At 57.7% G+C, this 21,403-nt stretch overlaps 1 protein-coding gene across 2 annotated transcripts in view; it reads right to left on the reverse strand.

Annotated features, from left to right (window-relative positions):
- Window positions 1–21,403, reverse strand: part of SLC2A9 (solute carrier family 2 member 9) — a 76,698-nt gene that overhangs the window by 32,400 nt on the left and 22,895 nt on the right. Inside the window, exons 1-5 of one of the 2 annotated variants that reach the window (XM_028507253.2) lie at window positions 18,861–19,088; window positions 16,262–16,360; window positions 9,559–9,719; window positions 5,905–6,029; window positions 5,011–5,156 (exon numbers count right to left, since the gene is read on the reverse strand). In XM_028507253.2, the coding sequence (XP_028363054.1) occupies window positions 5,011–5,156; window positions 5,905–6,029; window positions 9,559–9,719; window positions 16,262–16,360; window positions 18,861–18,971 (642 nt within the window). In that variant the 5' untranslated portion in view covers window positions 18,972–19,088. Of the gene's footprint in view, window positions 1–5,010; window positions 5,157–5,904; window positions 6,030–9,558; window positions 9,720–16,261; window positions 16,361–18,860; window positions 19,089–21,403 lie in introns of those variants that run through there. The other variant, XM_028507254.2, reaches the window with a different exon arrangement.

The raw sequence follows: 21,403 nt of genomic DNA on the forward strand, positions 1-21,403 counted from the left end.
GAATGCCCAGCACTAAAAGAACAATGGGTCAAATTATGGTAACTCATAAAGGAGAATACTATACAATTATTAAAATTATCATGGCAAATGATTTTAATGACTTGCTCACAATATCACGTCGCAGAATAATCACCAGAGTTATAAATAGAATGAACCCGATGGTGCATTGGTGCATATGTGTGTGTGTGCATAAGTGATGTGCACAAAATGAAAAGGAATTTTAAAACTGTTAGTGTTCATCCAGAAATAATGAGATAGAGAAATGTTTTTATTTCCCGAATTCTTCCTCATTGGGTGTGACGGGCACACAATGGTTGCATCGTAACCATAAAAATCAAGTAAGTGCAAGGAAGGAGCTGAAAGATGTACAGAACAGGTATTTGTTTTAAGTTCACTCACGTTGGTGACAAAGCAGAAGGAGCAAAGGCATCAACAACGGACAGCAGTTACCGTGCGCCTTTGAGATGGAAGGAGACATTGACACTGTTTAAACTGCGTGTTCACGAAGAGTCTTCAGAGGCGTGGGGAAGAGATGTCGGCCTGATGGCGAGTGATGTTTTACGGCAAAGCACAGAGCCAAGCTCAGCAGTATTTCTGTCATGCGACAGGTCTCAGAAATGTGGAAATAAACCAAAATATTGAAAGTGGCTGCCCCCCAAATAAAATGGCAGAATTTCAAGTGGCTTTACTTCTTCTTCTTTTTTCCCAAATGCCCTAAGCTGAGCACAAAATAGTTCTACAGAGGAACGAAATGGACATGTGTCATGTATGAAGTGTGTTGCCATCTGAGCGACGCTGAGCTTCCTCCCAGGCACCCGGAACCACTCGCCCCTGACCCCGTGTTCCTCCCGTGTCTTCTTACCCATCTGCACGGGATTTTTACCCAAGTTCCTTCTTTCTTTTTCATTGCAGGAGAAAGAGCAAGTTAGTATGTTTTTTAAAATAGCCTTTGGAGGCATAAAACGTCATTAAAACCCCACCCCCCAGAGTACCTGTGATGTGTCTTGGATTCTAGTCCCGACAGCACATTGATTCCGGCCTTTCCTTCCCTCCCTCCCCTCCCCCGCCTGCAGCCCGTTGTGCCGCCTCTGGCTGCTTCGTGCCGCCTCTGGCTGCTTCGTGCCGCCTCTGGATGCTTCCCGCCACCTCTGCGCTTCAAAGCGATCACCTGCATCTGCATCGAAGGGCAGTCTCCCTCCCTTTATTATTTTTTTTTACAAGCTTGGTTTTTCTCTCTTTAATGTTTTTACAAGCTCAGTTGTCTCTGTCTTTAAAGACAAATGAGAAGGAAGATTAATACAGAGAAAATGAAATTCTGACACTTAGTGAGATAACTGTGGATCGCACTTGCCCAGAGTGTCACAAGTGCCCAAAGAGATGATGAAAATCTCCCGCCCTGGCTGGCGTAGCTCAATGGATTGAGCTCGGGCTGCGAACCAAAGTGTCGCAGGTTCGATTCCCAGTCAGGGCACATGCCTGGGTTGCAGGCCATGACCCCCAGCAACCACACATTGATGTTTCTCTCTCTCTCTCTTTCTCCCTCCCTTCTCTCTCTAAAAATAAATAAATAAAATCTTAAAAAAAAAAAAAGAAAATCTCCCATTCGGTGTTCTTTCCCGGACCACAGCCTCATGTCCCAGAGTGTGGACTGGAGACCCAGACATTCACCGAGTCACTCACGTTCCCCCCACCCAGTTCCCAGAGCATCTGAAAAAAACAACCCGATGGGGAAGACAGACCCTGAGAACGAACCAAAGGCACACCTTCTCAGGGGCTCTGGTCAGAAGGCGGACTCGGGCATGGAGTCCCTCAGGAGGGCGTCACGCTCAGGAGCCCTGTTTTTGCAGGGAGAGAGTGCCCACCCCAGAGAACCCCCACACCGGAGTCCCGCCCTCAGCTCTGCCTGCAAGCTGCTCCGACTTGGGCAGTTCCTGCCAGTGGCCTCGCCATTCTACCTTCTGCGAAAGCTGCTCCTTTCCCGCCGGGGCTCCCTCTCCTGGCATCCGGTACCCCATTCTCCCTGCACGACTGGCCAAACACCAGAGGTCCCGCCCCCAGACACTGCGGCCAGTCACTCACTAAGCGATCTCCTCCGCCTGCCTCCACGCCCACTGCGTGGCCCAAATCCAAGCTCCCAGCGACTCTCCGCCGGCGGAGCGCAACCTCCCAGGCTCGGCTGCAGCCCCCACACCCAGCGCAGTGATGGGCAAACGTGCCGAACGAGCGAATGGGGAGAGAACACAGAGGTACAGGGAAGACCGGGGAACTTGTATGGACCGAACACTCTTGTCCCCTCCAAACATACTTTATGTGAAAATCCTAACCCTCAAGGTCATGAGATGAGGAGGGGGGCCTTCGGGAGGTGATTAGGGTATGAAGGTGGGGCCCTCCTGGATGGGACCAGGGACCTTCCTTATGAGAGGGGACACGAGAGGGATGCTCTCTCTCACGCCCCCAGGAGAGGACACGGCGAGAAGGTGGCTGTCTCTAAGTCAGGAAGGGGGCCCTCGCCGGAACCTGATTGTGCTGGCACCCCCACCCCTGCCTTCCAGCCTTCAGGATTCTGAGGACCGAGTTTCTGGTGTTTGCAAGCTCCCCTGTCTGTGGGGTTTGCTACAGCACCCCAAGGGACTGAGACGGCATCCGGCCAGCAGAAATGGCCTGGTATCGGTTTACAAAAGCAGACCTGGATGAGCGATGAGCAACGGGAAACTCTCAAAAAAGAAAAAGCAGAACCTCTGTGGAAACAGATGGTTACTTACTTTCTCCCCCTGGAGGACAATAGTGCTACTCATTGACTTTAAAATATATTTTTATCCTCAGGGAGCTGAGGCTGTAATTGTTATATTGTGGTGGGTTTTTTTTTTTGTCACACACATAATGTTTAAGATGTTTAGAATGTTAAAATAGCTCCAAAACAAAAGGCAAAGAGTCTCTTTAGAACGGATCCTCGCTTTGCTGGGGAGACGTCTCCAACACGCTCACGTTAATCACAGAAATTGCGATGCAGGCGAAGACCGCAGAGGGGACGTGTGAGTTGTTTTTTTTTTTTTCTTTTTTGACAAGAAGAGAAACAAGCTGGAGCCATAAAATCCCAAAAGGGTCGATAGTAAAAGATCAGAAGCAGGTGCCTCTGCGGCGACGTGCATCAGTGGAAATATAAAAAAGTCACACTTCCTGCTCTGGGGTCGTTCGCTCTCAAACGGTGACAGTGGTAAGCCACGTGCCATGTATGTTTTGCCGCAGTGAACACAGTCAGCAGAGCGCCCCAGTGTTTGAAGGACAAGTGCCAACCAGGTCCCAGGACCCCGCCTGTCCCCGCGCGGCCGCCGCGCTGGATCCCTCCGCGCTGGATCCCTCCGCGCTGGATCCCTCCGCGTGGACAACCTTCCCCGAACCAGGCAGGGGCGGCTCTAGGGTTTCTCAGCTCAGGCTCGAAGGGGCTCTGGGACCCCCTTACTTAAGCTCTCACTGCCATACTGTGACTTACAACAGGAAACATAGATTTGGTCTTCTATTTCTGGCACAGAACTCCTAGAACTGAAGGAATTTCCTAAGTGAGAGGAGCAATAAAGGTGTCTCGACCTTTGTAACAAGCCCCTTCCAGCCACACCTGAGTTTAGTTAATGAGGTGGCTTCTGGAAGGTACCTAAGGATGAGAGCTGGCGGCCAAGGGGAACCACCCTTGGTCGGAGGGCTGGGATTTCCAGCGCCCCCTGCTGGACCTCCGGGCCATGATTTGATTAACCACGTCTATGTGATAAAAGCTCCATAAAAACCCAAAAGGCCAGGGACTGGCGAGTGTTCACAGGGCAGGGGCGCATCCTCTGTGCTCTGTTCCAGTGCATTCGACCTTTGACCTTCCCTCCCGGGGTCATCTCCGCCCTCCCTCCTGGCCTTCGGGTGTAAGTGGGGAGGTAAAGCCTCTGCATCCCTGCGAGGCGTCCCAGCCCTTCTCCTTCCCTCGTCTTCCTCCTCGGATACTCTGGCAGCAGGCAGGCCCTGGACTCAGCCACCCATCCTCGCGGTCCCCAGGGCCCCTGCCTCAGCTCCCCCTCCCCACGCCCCAATCACAGCAGCCTCCTGCCGGGCCCTTTCCTCCCCCTTCACCCTTCCACTCCCTCCTCAGACGCCCTCTAGTGCCTCCTGCCCGGGATCCCTGTTCCCCAGGACAGTGTCGGGGCAGCTCAGTGAACGGGGCCTCACGTCATGCTCCCCACGCAGGCTCGTCCCTCAGCCCTGAGCCACTCTCGGGTCTTCCACTGGGCCGTGCCCCATCTCCCGGCTGTGCCCCACCTCGGCCTTTTCCTCCCTTGCTCTCTTTCTCTGCAATGTCTTCTCTCCAAACCCCACCACCACCTGCCTAACCTCTGCTCACCCTTGAGCAGGGCTCAGGTCTCAGTTCCGAGGCCACTTCTTCTGGGAAGCCCTCCTTGTTCCCGCCCCCACCCCCCCACCCCCTCCCGCCACGCGGACCCAGGCCAGGCACTCCTCCTTGCCAAGGCCCACAGCAAGTGAGTGGTTGGACTGGGATTCAGAGTCAGGCCTTTCTGCTTCCAGAACAGAAAGCCAAAACCAGAAGACTGGGCCACTACCTCTTCATGCAGGAGAGGAAGGCTCAAGAGGGAGGCAGAGCTAAGCAGAACATCTCAGAAAGTTGCGCGACATCCGTTGAATGAGAACAGCAAATGGAGGGACGGTGCATGCGGCATGATGCCATGACAAAAATGATACAGGCTTGTATGGGTTTGCAAAAGCCTAAATGAACTCTAATTGAACTGTTAGCAATAGCTGCGGGGTGGGTAGATTTGAACATTCTGTAAGGTTGGAATTTGTTAGGGTTCTTTATATCCTAAAAAAAAAATCAAACCCAAAGTATTCGATGGTAACTTTTCTGCAACAATAAGTGAGAGGCTTGAACGCTCAGGAATTCCAAGGCATAGGTAGGGCCAAGCTTCCAGAGGAAGGGCTCACCTCTGATTGCCCTTTGGGCTGGGGAGCCACGCTTACCTTGCCCAGCAGCTCAGGCAGGCCCAGCAGCTGTCCGGTGAACACGCCAATGCAGATGAAGATGGCGGTCACCTGCCCCAGAGAGCCGCGGATCTCCTTGGGCGAGATCTCGCTCAGGTACATGGGGAGCACGCTGAGGGCGACGCCTGCGGAGGGAGCACAGCAGTGATGAGAGAGTCATCTCCTCCGAGGGAGGAGCACCCTGGTCAGTGAGGAAGCTGTCTCCTTGAGGAAGACTCTGGTCGCGGCACCTCCTCTGCCTGACAAAGATGGCGCGGCAGCCACAGCCCCATTCCCAGCACTCCCCACTAACCGCCAGTGCTTCACCGCGCACTGTGTCATTCGGTCCATGAGGTGTGGCTGGGAGGTGGCTTCCACACAAGAGGAAACAGCTGATGATGGTGATACAGGTGCTGCCGGTGGTGGTGGTGGTGGTGGTGATGGTGATGGTAATGGTGGTGATGGTGGTGATGACAGTGGTGGTGATGGTGGTGGTGATGGTGGTGGTTATGATGGTGATGGTGATGGTGATGATGGTGGTGCTCATGGTGGTGATGGTGATGATGGGGGTAATGGTAATGTTTGTTTGGTGTTGGTGTTCTTTCTTTGAGAAGTCATGTAGGCCTTGAATTTCCTTTGTTGAAAGTTTTAAATGACATGTTCAACTAATTTAATTAAATAGGACTATTTAGATATTCTATTTCCTCTTCTGTCAGTATTGGTGAGCATTTTTCTTTCTTTCTAGACATCTGTACATTTTATCTAAAGTTTTCAGATATACTGCATGAATGTGTTCACATCTCTGAACCTCATTGTCCTCATGTAAAATGACAAACACCCCCTAGGAATGCAGGAACATGTCCCCGCCCCTCCCCAGCCCTGGAGAAGTCTCACCTCCATCTATGCCCATGATGAAGCGGCCCACGATGAGCATTTCAAAGGCTCCCGCCGGGAGAGCACAGGCCATCAGCAGTGCGGCGGAAATCGCAAAGACATTGTTGGCCAGTAGAGTGTGCTTCCTGGAAGAGAAGGAGGGGTTCAATGGGGAGGCCCGACCATGAGGCTGTTACTAGCCTGTCCCACCAGGAGCAGGGTCCCCCACGGTCCCCATGGCCACTTCTGGCTGTGTGATTCTGAGCGAGGTACTGGCTCCCTCTGGGTCTACCATAGGGGGTGATCGCCATGACCATGGACTGCTCTGAGCAGGACTGTCACCACTGTTTCGTGAACATGTACCCGAGACTTCAGGTTTGGAAGCGTGGCTTGTGTGGAGGTCCGGGACCTGGTTCCCACACCAGCTCCCTCTTTTTAGGAGCTGGGTGACTTTGCAAAGTGATCACAGTAGCTCACATGTACGGGACTCTCGCTCTGTGATCGACCTCCTTATACGCTCTTTACATGAATGAGGAGCTCATCTACGGCTCAAAATGACCCTATCGGGTAGGTAAGAGTCTTATTCCTATCTTACAGAGAAGTGAACCAGGGCACAAATTAGAAACTTGTTTGAGGTCACATGACTAGTGAGTCAAGGACCTGGGGAAACATCTTAGCCTCTCTCGGGATATTTTTTCCCCCTAAAGACTCAATGAGTTAATGGATATTAAATTGTTTTATAAATTGTAAGACGCTCAGGATTGGAAAGGGGATTTCGTTATCGCTTTTAGGAGTTAGATCTCTTCCTACTTTCTATTCTCACTTCCTGTTCCACTGGGCACGGAAGCCATCCGAGAGGCCCTTCCCACGTTCCCTCCACGTGCACAGGCCCGCCGGCTTCCATGCCCAGACACTCTGCCGGCCTTGATTCCCTGCATGGGCCCCCCCCCACCCCTCTCCGAGGGCAAGCCCTCCAGTTACCTACTAGCTGCCCACCCACTGTCGGCGCTCAGGGATATTGCTTCAGGAAGTTTCACTTCTCGGTCCTAACTATGCATTTCTCTCTCCGCTGGAACACCTCATTCATGTGCTGCCGTAGCTCCCGTCTTGAAAGAAAGCACAAGAACGGTGCTCCTGGGCCTCCAGCTTCCTCCGTCTACCGTGGTCTCTGCTCCCCCAAGCGGAGCTCCTCAAAGAGAGCATCTCACTGGGTGTCTCCACTTCTTCATGTCTCCTTCTCTCTCACACCCAGTCCGGCGTTTGTCCCCTCTGTGGTGCCCTTGAAATGACTGTCGTCCTGGCAACTGGCAACCTCGGTGATGCTGAATTCACCGCTGAAGCTCAGGCCGCGCCTGCTTTTCTCGGCAGCGCTGGGCACAGCGGATTGCTGCCTCCTTCTTTCTCTCGCTTTCCAGATCTCACCCAGTGGCGGGTCCGCGCTGATCTCGTTGGCCGATATTCACCGTCTTCCCAGCCCTCCAGAGAGTGGAGGGCTCAGGCTGCGGCAGCTTGTTATGGCAGCGCGAGCCGACCGCTACATGCTTAGATGTGCAATGTGAGCTTCTCCAGCCGGCATCTAGGGAGCTAACATTCTTTTCTACTGCTATAAAATAAAGACATGCTTTCAAATATGGAAGTAGAAAAAGAGGAGGAGAAAAACGACACTTTTCAAAACCCGCTCTTCGCCTGGCGTGATGCACAGGGGGCTGGTTGTCGGTGTTTGCTGACTATCTGTCCGTCTTCTCCTGGTGGGAGTCCCTCGGAGTCCCCCCCAGAGCCCTTCCTGCCCTCAGCCTCAGTGTGGGGGCCTGTGGTGGCCGCCTCCACCCAGTGGTGGACCTAGGGATGGGCATGTGACATCAGTAATCTTCAAAGACATTGGAAATGTCATTCGCCAGGAATCCAGCCCTGGCACCAGTAGCATTTGGAGCTGGAACTTCTTTGCGGCGTCCTGAGCATCGGTGGGATCCCTGGCCGCTCCTGACTAGTAGCACCCTTCAGCTGCGACAACCAGAAGTGTCTCCAAACACTGTCAAACGTCTCCTGATGCGGCAGTACTGCCCCTGGTGGAGGGTCCCTGAGGGCGTGCAACCTCACTTGGGTCTCTGAGATTCACAGATGTGTGCTGCAGCGCCAGCAGGGACGGTGTCCGCCCGAGCAGATGGGCCCGCCTTGCGCTGACATGGGGGAAGACCACTGTGCACAAAGCCGACACGGAGCGAGGCAGAGCCCAGAGACGGAGAAAACAGCATTTCTTATGATACTGTATGAATTGCTGGGTTCAACCGAGGTATAGTTCAGTTGTGGGAGCCAGTTCCAATTTTGAGCCTAGGCCAATTTGATCTGGCTCCCTGTCACAGGCATTAAACAGCCTTCTGAGTGACAGGGGACACGTCAGCACGATTTTCATAATGAACTGCACAGGGCTTGTCTCCCTGCTGCAGCACCTGCCCTGGGCAGCAGGCCTTGGTCTCCGCCCACCACGGGCCCAGCGCCCGGCTGCCGGAGGGCACTCAGAAAGGCTTGCCGAGTGGACGAGCACAGGTGGGTGGGCTGCCCAAGATGCGGGCCCAGCGTCTGAGGCCCAAGCCCTTGGGAGATTCCCCACGTCTCTTCCCTAGCTTCTGTGCTCCGCTCCAGAGAGAAGAGCCAGATCCAGTGCCGGGTAAGGAGGCTCCTCTCGGTGCAATTTCATGAACACGCACATTGGCTCTGCCAGCTGCTGGCAGGACGCCCTTGGGAAGAGCTAGCGATGATGGTGTTGCGAGGACAGTGACCTTGAGCTGGGCGCCGACTCTGCATCGGTCGCTGAGATGAACCCTCTACAGCCACACGACAATCCTGTGACTCGGTCTTCATTTTCCTGGGAGCCAGGGGAAGCCCAGAGACTTTGAGACACGCATCCTCGGCCCCACGAGCTGTGAGCATAGGGACTCGAGGCCGAGCCCGTAGCCAGCACCTGTGCGCCCACATGGCCATCGTCCTCTCTCTTACCAAAGCCATGCGAGCAGAGGACTAATGGCCCCACGTGAGGGACTGGGGCTGCAAAGCGGTTCTCTACGGCCAGAATCCCCCAAGCTGGAGCGTGCAGGAGACCAAGAGCCTGCGCCCCTGAGCCCAGATGATGGGATAGCTCATATCCAGAGTCAGTGCCTAGCCCCTGTGTGCCCTGTCCTCACCCCTCTCCTAAAGCAAGGTGAGTTTAACATGCCCTACCTGTACCTACCTGTGACCACACCCACCTGACTCCCAGGATGCCCGGCTCCAGCTGAACCTCTCTCCTAGCCCCTTCCATGGGCTCTGACCCCAGCCATGCACGTCGAGCCCAGCCCCCTCCTCCTCCCCGATGGCCCCCAGAGGGGACCAACAATGAGGCCTCCAGAAGCATCACAATGGGCACCATGTGGCAGCAAGAGTGCGGGCTCGTGGTCAAGCAGACCCAGACCCGAACTGCAGGCCAGCTGTGTTCTGTGGAGCCCGGGACACCTTGCTGGGCCTCTCGGGCCTCGGACCCGTCTCCCGTTGACCACTTCTCGGCCTTTTGGCTAAGCTCAAGGGTAAAATCTCTCCAGGTGAACTAAGAGGCATGTTGCCGCCTGCTGGGATCCCCGCTATAGCCCAGACACACCATGAACATCACGGAGAGCATCCGCAAACAGAGACAGGCTCACTGACCTCCCGAGGAACTTTCCAATCAGCTTCACCATTAGCGTCCCCGCGAGTCCGCCGATGGCGAAGATGGACACGGTCACTGAGAAGAGCAGAGTCAAAGTGTCCGGGTGTATCGGCTGTCCGTACCTTCTTTCCCACGTCTCGTTGTAAAAGGCCTTGATGTACTGGGGACAGACAGCAAACCCGGTTATTCCTGCCGCCCGCCTGCCCGCCGCCGGAAGCTGGCTGGGGTGAGAACAGAGCAGCTGGGGCAGGGTGCGTCCTCCCTGCTCGGACCTCGCCAAGTTCCGTTCGAGCGGACGAACTGTGCTCCAGTGTCCGCTCCTAACTGAGTCTGTGGATAGGCCCTATTTTTTTTCACCCCATTTTGCAGATAGAGAAACTGAGGCTCCGAGAGACAGAGTGACTTGCTTAGTAAGTGACCAGCCTGGGACTCAGACTCAGCTCTGACTCCACACCCAGAGCAGCCGCGATGCCCGGGCTCCTCCCACGTGGGTGCCCAGCAGCAAGTCCCGGGGAGTGTGTTACAGATGCGCACTCCTGACACAAGAGAGCTCCCGTGCCACCCGGCCACAGGCCAAGACACGAGATCAGAAAACTCTAACTGTAAAAGAGAAACAAAGTGGCCATCTGCATTTCCTCGGAACTGAAGACTGAGATAACAGGTTTGCAACACACATTATCACAAAGGACTGGCACTCACAATCCATAAAGAACTCATGCGAGCCAATAGGAAGACACGCGGCCCAATTTAAAGCGAGCGAAAGACTCGAACAGACTCCGGAGAAAATCCAAGTGACGAGCAAGCTAATGCCATCATGCCCAACGTCATCCGTGAGTCAACAGGGCAGTGCAACTGGAAACCACAGCGAGACGCCCCTTCACACCCACCAGACCCTCGTTGCTATCGATTCGATGCAGTGGGTTTGGGACCGGGACCAGGTGACTGGGATGTGAACCAAAGGCTGAGGTCACAACACTACACTTCGCTGAGGGCTCCCTCCCCAAGACGCTCACAGTCACCCACTGCTGCCCAGCATGGGTCCACAAGGCTCTCCAGAGCCGGCATACGGGTTTGGGTTGCAAAGACCTGGGCATGAGTCCCAGTGTCACAATTTGCTCATCATTTAAACCTGTGGGACCCCGGTCTCCTTATCTGCAACACGGGAGCAATGACACTGACTCCTCGGGGCCGTTGTGAGGCCCAGACAGGAGCCTAGCACTGGGGGAGGGCTCCCACGGGCCCAGCAGCCCGAGAACCCGCATGTCCGGCGAGGGCCCCGGGGACCCGCCAGCAGCGTGTGCCCTGCCGCACTGGCAGTGGGACTTCAGTGTGCCCAGCCACCCTGGAAACCAGTTTGAGGGCACCCCTAATCTATTGTCCAACCTATAAAATCCATTTCTAGAGAACTCCCCTAAAAACCTGTTTGCCACCTGCCCTGGGATTCATCCTTGCAAACGCCCAGGACAGCGTTGCACACAGCCACGGGGGCTGCCGTGACCACTGACTGCCCGCCTCCCCGAGCTGCCCTCTGTCATTAGCTGGCATTAATGCTGACCCTCGGTTTTCATGTACGCCGGTGGCATCTGTCATCTTTTCGGCTACCCGGTGTCAGAAGCCCCCATCCCATTCAGGAGTCATTCCTGCCTTACAAGCCCAGTGGGAGCAGGGCCCACTCGTCACTGCGGAGGGTGGAAATGCCGGATGCCTGCCCTCCCAGCATCACTCGTAGCTAGGGAGTAGACACGTGATTAAGGCTCAGCCAATCAGAGGCCTGGGCTCTGCATGAGGCTCCTGAAGCTAAGGAATGGGGCCAGGGGTTGTCCACCAGCAGAGGGATCTCCCTGGCAAAAGTGGCTTTGGGGCGGTGGCAGTGGCCCCATGGGAGCTGAGGTCCTATTCCAGGTGCAGTAGGTGGCAGAGGTGGCTGCAGGGGACCCCCAGGCCCCGCTCTGGCGTGCTTTGGGGCATCACCCCAGGCTGCAGAGCTCCCGGCCTGGCTGGCCAGCCCTCCTGTTGACCCTGCGAACGGCCCATTACTTTTCCAACACCTGTTTTTCCTGCTTCCATCAGATGAAATGGTGGTTGTCGCTTACAACTGCTGAAACTCTGCCAGAACCTCTGCATGCTCCCATGTGACCCTCACGACAGCCCCGGTGTCAGAAACCTTCGTTTCCAGAGGAGGGAAGCCAGAGCTCTGTCGCTCGCTCAGTCACCTGGCTGAGGTGGCAGAGGAGGGTTCATGTGACATTGGCCTTGGCCTGACCTCAGGGCCAGAATGCACCCAATCCACTGGCGGCCCCTTCGTTTCACAGCGAAGGAGTGGGAGAGAAGCGCTGAGTCTGACGCGCACTCGTTGATTTGACAGTAGCCCCAGTGAGGCCCCCGCTGGGGGCTAGACACTCTGTGGCCCTGGTGAGTGTGACAGCAATGACCCCCCAGGAACCCAGAGTAGAGCCAGAGAAACTGTGATGATTCCTGAGCTGAAGGGGTGGAGGGGCCCCCGGAAGGCAGGGGTGCAGGAGGCCCTGGGGGCAACAGCAAGCGTTTATGGGGCCGCGCCCCTTTGGAGAAGCTGGAAGGTGTACCCAGGACTTCGCAGGCACCCCTCCTGCTCGCTGTCCGATAAACAGGAGACCTCCAGGCATAGAAGGGGGTTCTTGGATGTGACCTTGGCCCCTACAGCCGTCCTGCATGGATTCAAGTGAGTGCAGCTGCCTTGCAGACCCCCACCCCAGAGGCTCTTACTACACACAGGCCGCCGTGACCAGCTTCCCGGAGTTCGTGTGCAGAAACTAAGAGGGTGCTGTTTGGAAGGAAGTTCTCTCTTGTTCTTTCCGGGCACTCAGGAGGCTGGAGGGGAAGGGGGCGGCTTTGCACCGCTCACTGCTCGGTGTTGCTGAGGGGCGTCTGCAGAGCGTGGGGCAGGCTGGGACACAGCCAGGCAGGCCTGCCTGTGCACGGGCGGGAGCACCTTTCTCCAAGGCTCCCGGAAAGCTGGTTTCCAAGGGATGATTTTGGCGGTTAAATGTCTGTCTTCACCAGTGCAAGGCAGGCTGCCTCCAGGCTGGAGGCTTACGTGGCCTCGGGCACCGGGAGATGAAGGCTGTTCTGCTATTTGCACGAACATCCACTGAGTGTGAGATGTGCGGACCTAACATCTGTGGTCACTGACTGGTAGTGCATGGCTCATTCCAGGTTCTCAAGCAAGTGTTTGTGCTTTCATTGAATCTCTGCTGTGAGTTACTCACGGTATAATAATGAAAATAGGTAACCCATTCATCTTACTTATACACTAAGTCCTCCCTTGGCATCATCAGTAGCAGCTGTGACTTAACGCAAAGTGACGTCCAACAAAACCCGTGCACCGCAGCCTCGTGGATCAAAACCAGCGTTAGGTGCCTGCAGCATCTCGTCCGTGGTGTGACGAGAGGACGGTGAACGGAACCACATTTGTGGAAGACCCGCTGTCCCAGCGAACCGCTCCTCCTCCCCCGGGGCCACCTCATTCCCGGATTCCATGGCGGACTTCCCCGAGCTTGATCTCCAGGAGGCCCGTGCTTGGGTCTCTCTGGCAGCTCCGCCTACCTGCTTCCTCACCTCCGGGGCCCAGGTTCCCAGCCCGTCTTCTGCACACAAGTTCCACAGCCCCTGTTTTCAAGGAGCTTGGGGTCTAGCGGAGGCCACGGCAGGGCGCACGCGTGACGATAACCCTGGGTGGAAGGCTGTGGAAACACAGCCCCGGGAGCCAGGTCAGGTGAGCCAGAAGGGCAGGTGGGGGGCACCTGGGGTGGGCCCAGGGAGGACGATGGTGGTCGGAGCTCTCACAGGCTCAGAGCTGGAAGCCACGTGTCGACGTGGAAGAACCACAGACGATGCGGCGGGGTTGCAGGCTGGCCCGGTGGCAATGGGAGGAAGGCTGGAGAGCGAGGTGGGGCTGGTTGGGACGGGCCTGGACGGCCAGCCCCAGCAGCCCGTGCTGAACCCGGGGGTGCTGGGGAGCGATTGGCGGATCTGCGCTCAGACTCAAGGGATCCGACGTGCGGGTTGGGTCACTGCAGGTGCCGCGTGGAGGCTACACCAGGAGGTTCAGACTGGAGGCCTCCGGACCAGTTGGGAGGCTCCTCCAACTGGTCAGACAGGACGAGGAGGATGGAACCTTTGAATGAATTCCCCAAGAAAGATTCATATTTTGATGGGTACGGACTGCAAATTGCAAAGAAATGAATAAGAGGCTACATGGTTAAAGGACAAGAGGCTGAGCCAAGAGCCCAGAGTCCTGGGTTCAAGGCTTGCTCATGCCCAGGGTCTGTCTGTGACCTCCAGCAAGTCTCTCTGCCTCTGAGGCCAGGCTCTCCGTGGGGCAGGGCGCTGGGAACCCACTGTATTCCACACTCATCTCTGCCACTTCCCTGCTAGGTGACCCTGAGTGCGTTACTCAGCCTCTCTGGGCCTCAGACTCCTCATCGGTGAAATCCTCTCCCTCCTTAAAGAGGACCCACAAGCACGTCACGTGTGGATGAGCAGAAAGCTCAGTGCGGGTCCACAGGAAGTGCACAGTGAGACTCGGAAGTTGGGGTGGCTGGCAGTGGCGCCGATATCCCCATGTCTGTGTCTGTAAAATAAGGGCCCCGGACGTGTTCCCTTCTCGGGCCTGTGGATCCACGAATGATTTACCGCCGTCTCCCAGCCAGTGACTCAGCGGTCAGGCTCCCGGACACACACTGGACTTCAACCCACAGTGGGGCAGAGCTGCTCAGAGCGCTTGCAAAGGATGACAGCAAACTGCCAGGCAGTGGGAGGCAGATGGCTGTGTGGCCTGCTCCCCAATATTCCTGTTCCCCACTGCTTCACGCAGGGCCTGCTGGGACTCTGTCTGAGATTCCCCTCCGAGTGTTGTACAAACACACAGAAACAGAGCACGTCCCCTCCGTGGAGGGGCCGGAGTGCACGCCCACCGTGTCACCCAGCACAGGACCCGAGGGATGGATTGGTGAAGACGGACCACACCTCTGACCGCCCCGGCACAGCGAGGAGAACAGCCTGGACGTCCTTACGAAAGCGCCTGCCACCAGACCAGGCTCTTGGAGGTGAGGACCACACAAGGGCAAAGTACCCTAATGTCACCTGCGTAGCAGGACGCAGGTCTCCTGTGCAGGGCGGTGAACGCAGCGGCCGGGGGCTGCCGTCCTCTGAGAGGCCAGCGTGCACGGCGGGCGGGCCCTGGGCTGGCTGCGGGGACTGTGAAAGTGACCGATGACCCTTGACGTAGGGAGACGGGCTCATCAATCGTAACAGAGGCACAGCCCCTGCGGGGGCTGGGGACAGAGGAGCTCTGTGTGCTCACGTGCCTCGGGGCACGAAAGGTGCACAGGCAATCTGTACCTTCTGTTCAGCTGGGCCGTCCACCAAAATCTGCCCTAGAAAACACAGTCTCCGCAGGGCTAAAAACCTTTGGAAGCAAAGCCAGAATTGGCCCTTGCTCCTGTTCCCATAGCTGTTGCCCAAACTGTTATCTGTCCGCCCACGCCATTCTGTTCCAGGTTCGAGTTTCACGTGCCTGCTCCTTCGGCCTCGAGCGCAAAGGCTCCCCGCGCCGCCCCCCGCCCCCAGGGTTTCCGCCGAACTGACAAGATGAAGCAAGAGTGTCATTTCCCAACCTCGTTTAAGGACAAACACGGACAAATCCGATCTCCATCTCAGGGTGATATCCCAATGTCAGCACCAAAGCCACGGATCATTGTCAGCATTAGGAGACACGGTTTTGACCCTCTGGTTTTCGAACAGTTTTTAGCACCAGAATCCATTTTTTCAAATGAACTTGCACAGAGTTAACAGTAAAAAAAAACCATACATGGCCTGGCGCCTGCCTGCCTCCGAGCTTCTGCCCTGCGCTCTCCAAGTTGCGCCCCACGCCCCAGCCGCATCGCACCTGCAGCTCTGCAGCGTTCCCGCACACGGTCCTCTGTCAGGCCCCTGTGCCTTCGCCCCACCCTCCAGGCACAGCCGGGCCTCCATCCTCCGGCAAATCTTCCCTCGGGCCACGGCCACCTGACCCCGAGGGCGGAGGCGGGTCCAGTAGAGGCCAGCACCCCTAGGAACAGGTAGTGCCTAAACCTAGCAGCCGAGACAGGTGAGAGCCAAACCGTCACCCGCACACCAGCAGGGCAACGTTGGGGGGTGGGGGAGGGGGGATGCTGGGGGAATTGCACCGAGTGACCCGATTCCACAGGAAACAAAAGCCAACAGTGGATTGTAAGCAACACATTCTCAAGTGACCCCTGGCTCTGGTGAAAAGACGCGAAGACAGACAGAACGAATCAGGAAAATGATTCTGCCTCCGGCCCCTCGGTGGGTCCTCAGACTCCTCGCTCCTTGCCCTGGAAGACAACCCTTGGGGTCGCCCCTGGCAACTCTGGAGGCCCCTCCTCTTCCTACACTGCCCCAGGACCCCCACCCTCCAGCCTCAAGGAACTGACACTCCCCCCCCCACTGGCCCCCCACATCCTCCCCGCTTCTGTACTTTCCACCTCCCCTTCAAGGCGGGGGCCGGTGTCCTCTCTGCCCTTCCCCTCCCCCGGCTGCCCCCAGGGTCCAGCGAGGGTCTGGCACAGAGCCTGCCCCACAAAGGTTTGCACAGTCCGGTAGGTACCAGCCAGCACCCGGAGCCCCCTGCCCAGCACGCCCATGGCCGAGGGCACTCACCGGAGTCGGGGCATTCACCACGGAGAGGTTGTACCCGTAGAGGAAGGAGGAGCCGAAGGCGCCCACGAGCGAGGCCACGACGAGCGAGCAGGTCCAGCCCTGGGAAGGAGAGGGCGGCGGCAGGTCAGACCTGGCGCAGCGCTCAGCTGTGGGAGCTGAGCGGGGCCCGCTTCCGACCACACGGGAAGGAGCACCAAGCGGAGCCAGGCGGAGCTATAGGCCGGGCGTTGTTCTGAGCCCTCCGCTGGGTGTCCCATCGGGGAACCCACACATCAGTGCCCTTTTGTCCTGATTTCATGGGTAAGGAGACAGAGGACCAGAGCTGCCCCAGGTGGCCCGGCTCCGGCCCCCACACAGTCACCCACTGTGCCCACGGCCTCCCCCCTCCTGCCTCTGCATCTGGGCGGGGGCCTCGGAGGTCTTGGGCCCCGAAACTCCTGGCAGCCTTACTGACGCGCCCACCACACCCAGCCACCCACTGCTCCGGGCTGAGGCGCCTGTCTTACAGGCCAGTCCGAACACTTTGGGACAGGGACCTGCAGACAGAGAGTTACAGGATGTGGCGTCCATGCAGTCCAGCCCCCCGTGGGCTCCACCCAATGGCCACGGCCATGGCCACGGCCACGGCAGAGCCAGAGAGCAGAGATGTCTGGGCTCTTTGGCAGAGGCTGGCCCACTGGCAGAAGCTGGAGTAGGAAGGGCTGCCCTCTGGGGCTGGCCCAGGGAAGGTGGGCCGCTCACCAGGTGTGGGGGCCCGGGTGCTCTCGGCAGGCACATCCTCTGCCGTCACTGTGTGCGTGTCCTGAGGGCCAGGCCCTGACGAAGCTCGCGGGGTGCGGCAGGACGCACGGCCAATGAGGCCCACAGTTCAGGGAAGTGTGCCACCATATGCTCTTTGGAAGGGGCCACGGGACCCCCGAAGCCGACTCCCTGCTCTGCCCACCTTGGTGGCCTCCTCTAGCCTCGCCTCTACACCAGACGGCCCCGCCACCGGCTGTGGCGCTGCGCCAGTTTCCCGGCCTTCCTGGGGCTCGGCTTCCCGGCGGCACCCTGGGGTCTCAACAACAGCACGGGCTGCACGGCTGGCGGAGGGTCTGCGTGTTGTGCGTGAGGATGATCAGGGTGTTGTGTGCATGTAGGGAGCGTGCAGAAAGCATGTTGACTCTGTCTCTCTCCCCACGCCCTTCCACCCAGTCCCCAGAATGGCTGCGGCCCGAGGGACATGCTGGTCTCTCTTGGCCTGGCCTGGCTGGCGTCCATCTGCGGTCCTTCCTCCCTTCCAGAGACCACCTACGACCCATTGCCTACGTCTCCCCCGTGCCCCCGACAGCTCCACCTCCTCGTTTTATGTCTGTCTCTCCGATTCTACTCCGCCTGACCCCCAGCTCTGCCACTTAGGACTGTGTGGTCTTAGACCTGGCTCGGTGACTCAGGGCCTCATCCGTACGATGGGCGTGATACGAAACCCGCCCCCTACGACAGTCAGTACGCTGGAGAAAGGAGCTGAAGCAGGGGAGGTGCTCACCGGCCCTCTGTCGGGTGCCCAGGAGAGCCAGCGGCAGAGGCTGGCCGGTGGGGAGGGTCTTACATTTCACGGGTGGGGGCCTTGCCTCTGCTCTCTGCTTCCAGGCTCCGAGCCCGAGGCAGGGGAGGTGCTGACGACGGAATGGAGGGCGAGACGGGGTGGGGGGAGGTTATGGGTCGTGGGGATGAGTATGGTCAGCCTCTGTACCCACGGGTTCCGCCGCGTGGGTTCAACCAATCACAGATTGAAAAGTTACATTGTGGCAGACACGCAGTCCGTACTCACGATGGTTGTGTCTGTGCGGAACATGTACAGACTTTTTACCTTGTCATGATGGGTCCCTAATCAATCCAGTATAATGACTGTTGGTGCCGTATTAGGTGTTGTAAGTAAACCAGAGGGGATCTGAAGTGCACAGGAGGGTGTGCGAAGGTTCTGTGCAAACACTGCAGCATTTCACACAGAGGACTTGCACCCCCGTGGATTCTGGTGTCCTGGGGAGTCCTGGGACCGGTCCCCTTGTGGATGTCTGGGGACAACTGTGCTTTCCCGCACGAGAGGAGTGTGAACTCAATGGGATCCGCTGAGGAACAGAATCCCACCGGGGACAGAACACTGTTGTGTTCTGTTGTCTTTGGACTCGTCCCCTGTTGTCTTTGGACTCGTCCCCTGGGTCTCAGCTCGGCTGTCCCTGCCCTGCCGCCCCAGCTGGGCTGGGCGGGTGCCTTCTCTCCCGGGGCCTCCCTTGCTCCCAGCACCGTCACTCCTGCTCTGCACGGCCCGCCCGAGCCCACCACCCTCCCCAGCAGCCCCAGGGGCAGAGGATGCCCGCGGTGGAGAGGGGGAAGGAAGAAGGAACACCGCCCGGCGTGGTCTCGTCACGCAAGTGAGCACAGCCACACTGACAGGAAGCGCTGTCAGCCCCAGGAAACCGCGGCTGGAGAGCTGGCCAGTGTCACGGGGACCAGGATGCAAGCCCCACGACCTGCGGGGCAGGGCGGTCACAGGGACCCACTGCCACCCACACGGGGACTCCGAGCCCTCCCGGGGGGCAGAGGCCCTGTCTCTGTTTACCTGGTTTCTCCTCCCACCTGGCTTCCCGCTCCTGGGCCAGGCTCCCTTGGGGGGGCCCCGGTGGCTAGGGTCCTGTGTGAGGGGAGCCGAGCTGAGCTCCTGGGAGTCCATGCTCCGTCCCCCGCGGCGCCCAGGGGCTCTCCCAGGGCATCTCAGGCAGCCGGGTGAGGAGGCAGAGTCCACGGGAGGGGGCGGGGCACCACAGCGGAAGTGTGGCAATTGTCTCTTATCTGAACAGGAAATGGACAACGTTTCTCTTTCTTTTTTTCCCTCCTGTTCCTAAGTCCTAACAGCAACTGGAGCAACCAGGGAAAACTGGCTTCTCAGGACTCACCCCTGGGTGTAGATCCTGCCTTTGGAAACTTTTTATTTTCCTTCTCATCAAGGCCAGAGCAGGGAGGGGAGAGACTAGCATAAACCCAGGGTGCGTCTGCCTAAGGACTGGAACAGATGAAAAGGTCACTGACTGTTTGTTGCAAAGAAGCCTGATGGAATTCCAACCCTGACTCCACCCCTTTTTTCTCTTCTGATGCTCTTCATTAGCATACATGAAATACACTGCCAATCACCCGTGTTTTTACTGTGTTCTTAGGCAAATTGCTTTGCTTCTCTGAGCTACCACATGAGCAAATGCAAAAGGGGAACTGAGCCCCCCTGATTGTCCTGCAATGTTATTCTTTTTCTAAAAAAATTATTTCTTTATTTTTGCCCTGGCTGGCGTAGCTCAGTGGATTGAGTGCAGGCTGCGAACCAAAGTGTCGCAGGTTCGATTCCCAGTCAGGGCACATGCCTGGGTTGCAGGCCACGGCCCCCAGCAACCGCACATTGATGTCTCTCTCTCTCTCTCTCTTTCTCCCTCCCTTCCCTCTCTAAAAATAAATAAATAAAATCTTTTAAAAAATTATGTATTTATTTTTAGAGAGAGGGGAAGCGGGGGAGAGAAACATCAATGTGAGAAACATCAATTGGCTCCCATGCAGGGACTGAACCTGCAACCCAGGCATGTGCCCTGACCGGGATTCGAACCAGTGACCTTTCACTTTGCGGGACGGCGCCCAACCAACTGAGCCACACCGATCAGGGTCCTGCACAGTTAGTCTGAGGTTCAAAGAGAAACCACGACGCAGGTGCCCTGCAGTTCTGGAACACGTGGGGAGGCTGTGGGTTTGGAAGGAAAGGGATCTGCCATTGGGTCATCGCCCCGGCCCGCCCCTTCCGCAGTGGCTGGGAAAAGGCCCCCCATGTGCCGGCCCCGCCTGGCCCCAGGGAAGCACCGAGGCAGTCAGACCCCTTGTGCATGGGAGGATGGGGTGGGAATTAACTCGCCCCGTGGCCCGTTTGCCCCAGTGCCAGAGAAACGCCTCGTGTCCAGGACCGGTGGCCTTGGCCGTCTGTTCCCGGAGGCAGAGAGGAGACCGGCAGGTGTGTGTTTGGGGGGGGGGGGGGACGCAGAAGCACTAGGAGGCCCCTGTGGCCTCGAGCCCACGAAAAGAGACAAGACGCCCGCAAACTGGGTTTGGCAGAAAGCACACATTGAAGTAGACGCGGACACGCCGGGCGGGTGTGGTGTCACACGTGGGTGAGCACACCCGGCCCCACGATGCACAGCGGTGGGGAAGGAACTGCTGCTCGGGGGCACCAGGGCTTCCAGAGCCGGGGCGAGCCCCCGTCAGCAGGCGAGTGACTGGGTGAGCGCACGGAACACTCAGTGCGGCCACCATGCTGCACGTCAGTCCCGCAGGGACACTCGGGGAGCTGGCTCTTTATGGAGCTGATTTTTAGCTAGCTGCCCGTTGCACCCCATTGCCGGGTGCCGCTGTGGCCCAGAGCAGGACCCTCGCGGTGACAACATGACATTCGATGGCTGAGGAGTCCCCGGGAGACAGAGGAGGTGCTGAGCCAACCTGGGCCTGGGTCACGGAAGACTTCCCGGAGGAGGTGGCTCCTGTGACTCAGCCCGGGGAGCATGCAGGCCAAGAAGGGCATGGGGTGGGGGGGCACCGAGCTGAGGCCCGGGGTACGAGGGCAGTGAAGTCGTGGGGTGCGGGTGGGGCCCCAGGGGTGAGGGGCAGCACGAATCACCCCAGGCACCTGCACAGCGGGGCCTCGACTCAGCCCTGTGTGAGCACCAGGAGAGGCACACGGTGCCCACTTGGAGGGAGTGTCTACTGACAGGACTCCGCCGTGTCCCAGGAGGACCTGCAGCAGGTGGCCTGGGTCCCTGGACCTCCCTTTCGCACCTCCGAGGTGAGGATAACGGGGCCCAGCCTGCTGAGGTCCCACTTCCCGGGCAGTCTGGCACGTAGGCTCGTGCTGATCTTTGTCCTGCTAAGTAAAGGTTCATGACCAACACGGACACATTCTCCCCTGAGTCCTGGCTGCTTCCACACACATCACAGGAGACCAGGCACAAACGGGCCGAGGTGTGAGACCGGCTCCACCTTGAACTTGCCACATGGCCTTGGACAAGCAGCTCCAGCCCTCTCTGAGCCTTGGTCTCTCTCCCGTGAAGCCGGCATCATGATGCCTCCCTGGGGTGTGGC

This window comes from Phyllostomus discolor, chromosome 1, assembly GCF_004126475.2.
Source record: "Phyllostomus discolor isolate MPI-MPIP mPhyDis1 chromosome 1, mPhyDis1.pri.v3, whole genome shotgun sequence".
NCBI lineage: Eukaryota > Metazoa > Chordata > Mammalia > Chiroptera > Phyllostomidae > Phyllostomus > Phyllostomus discolor.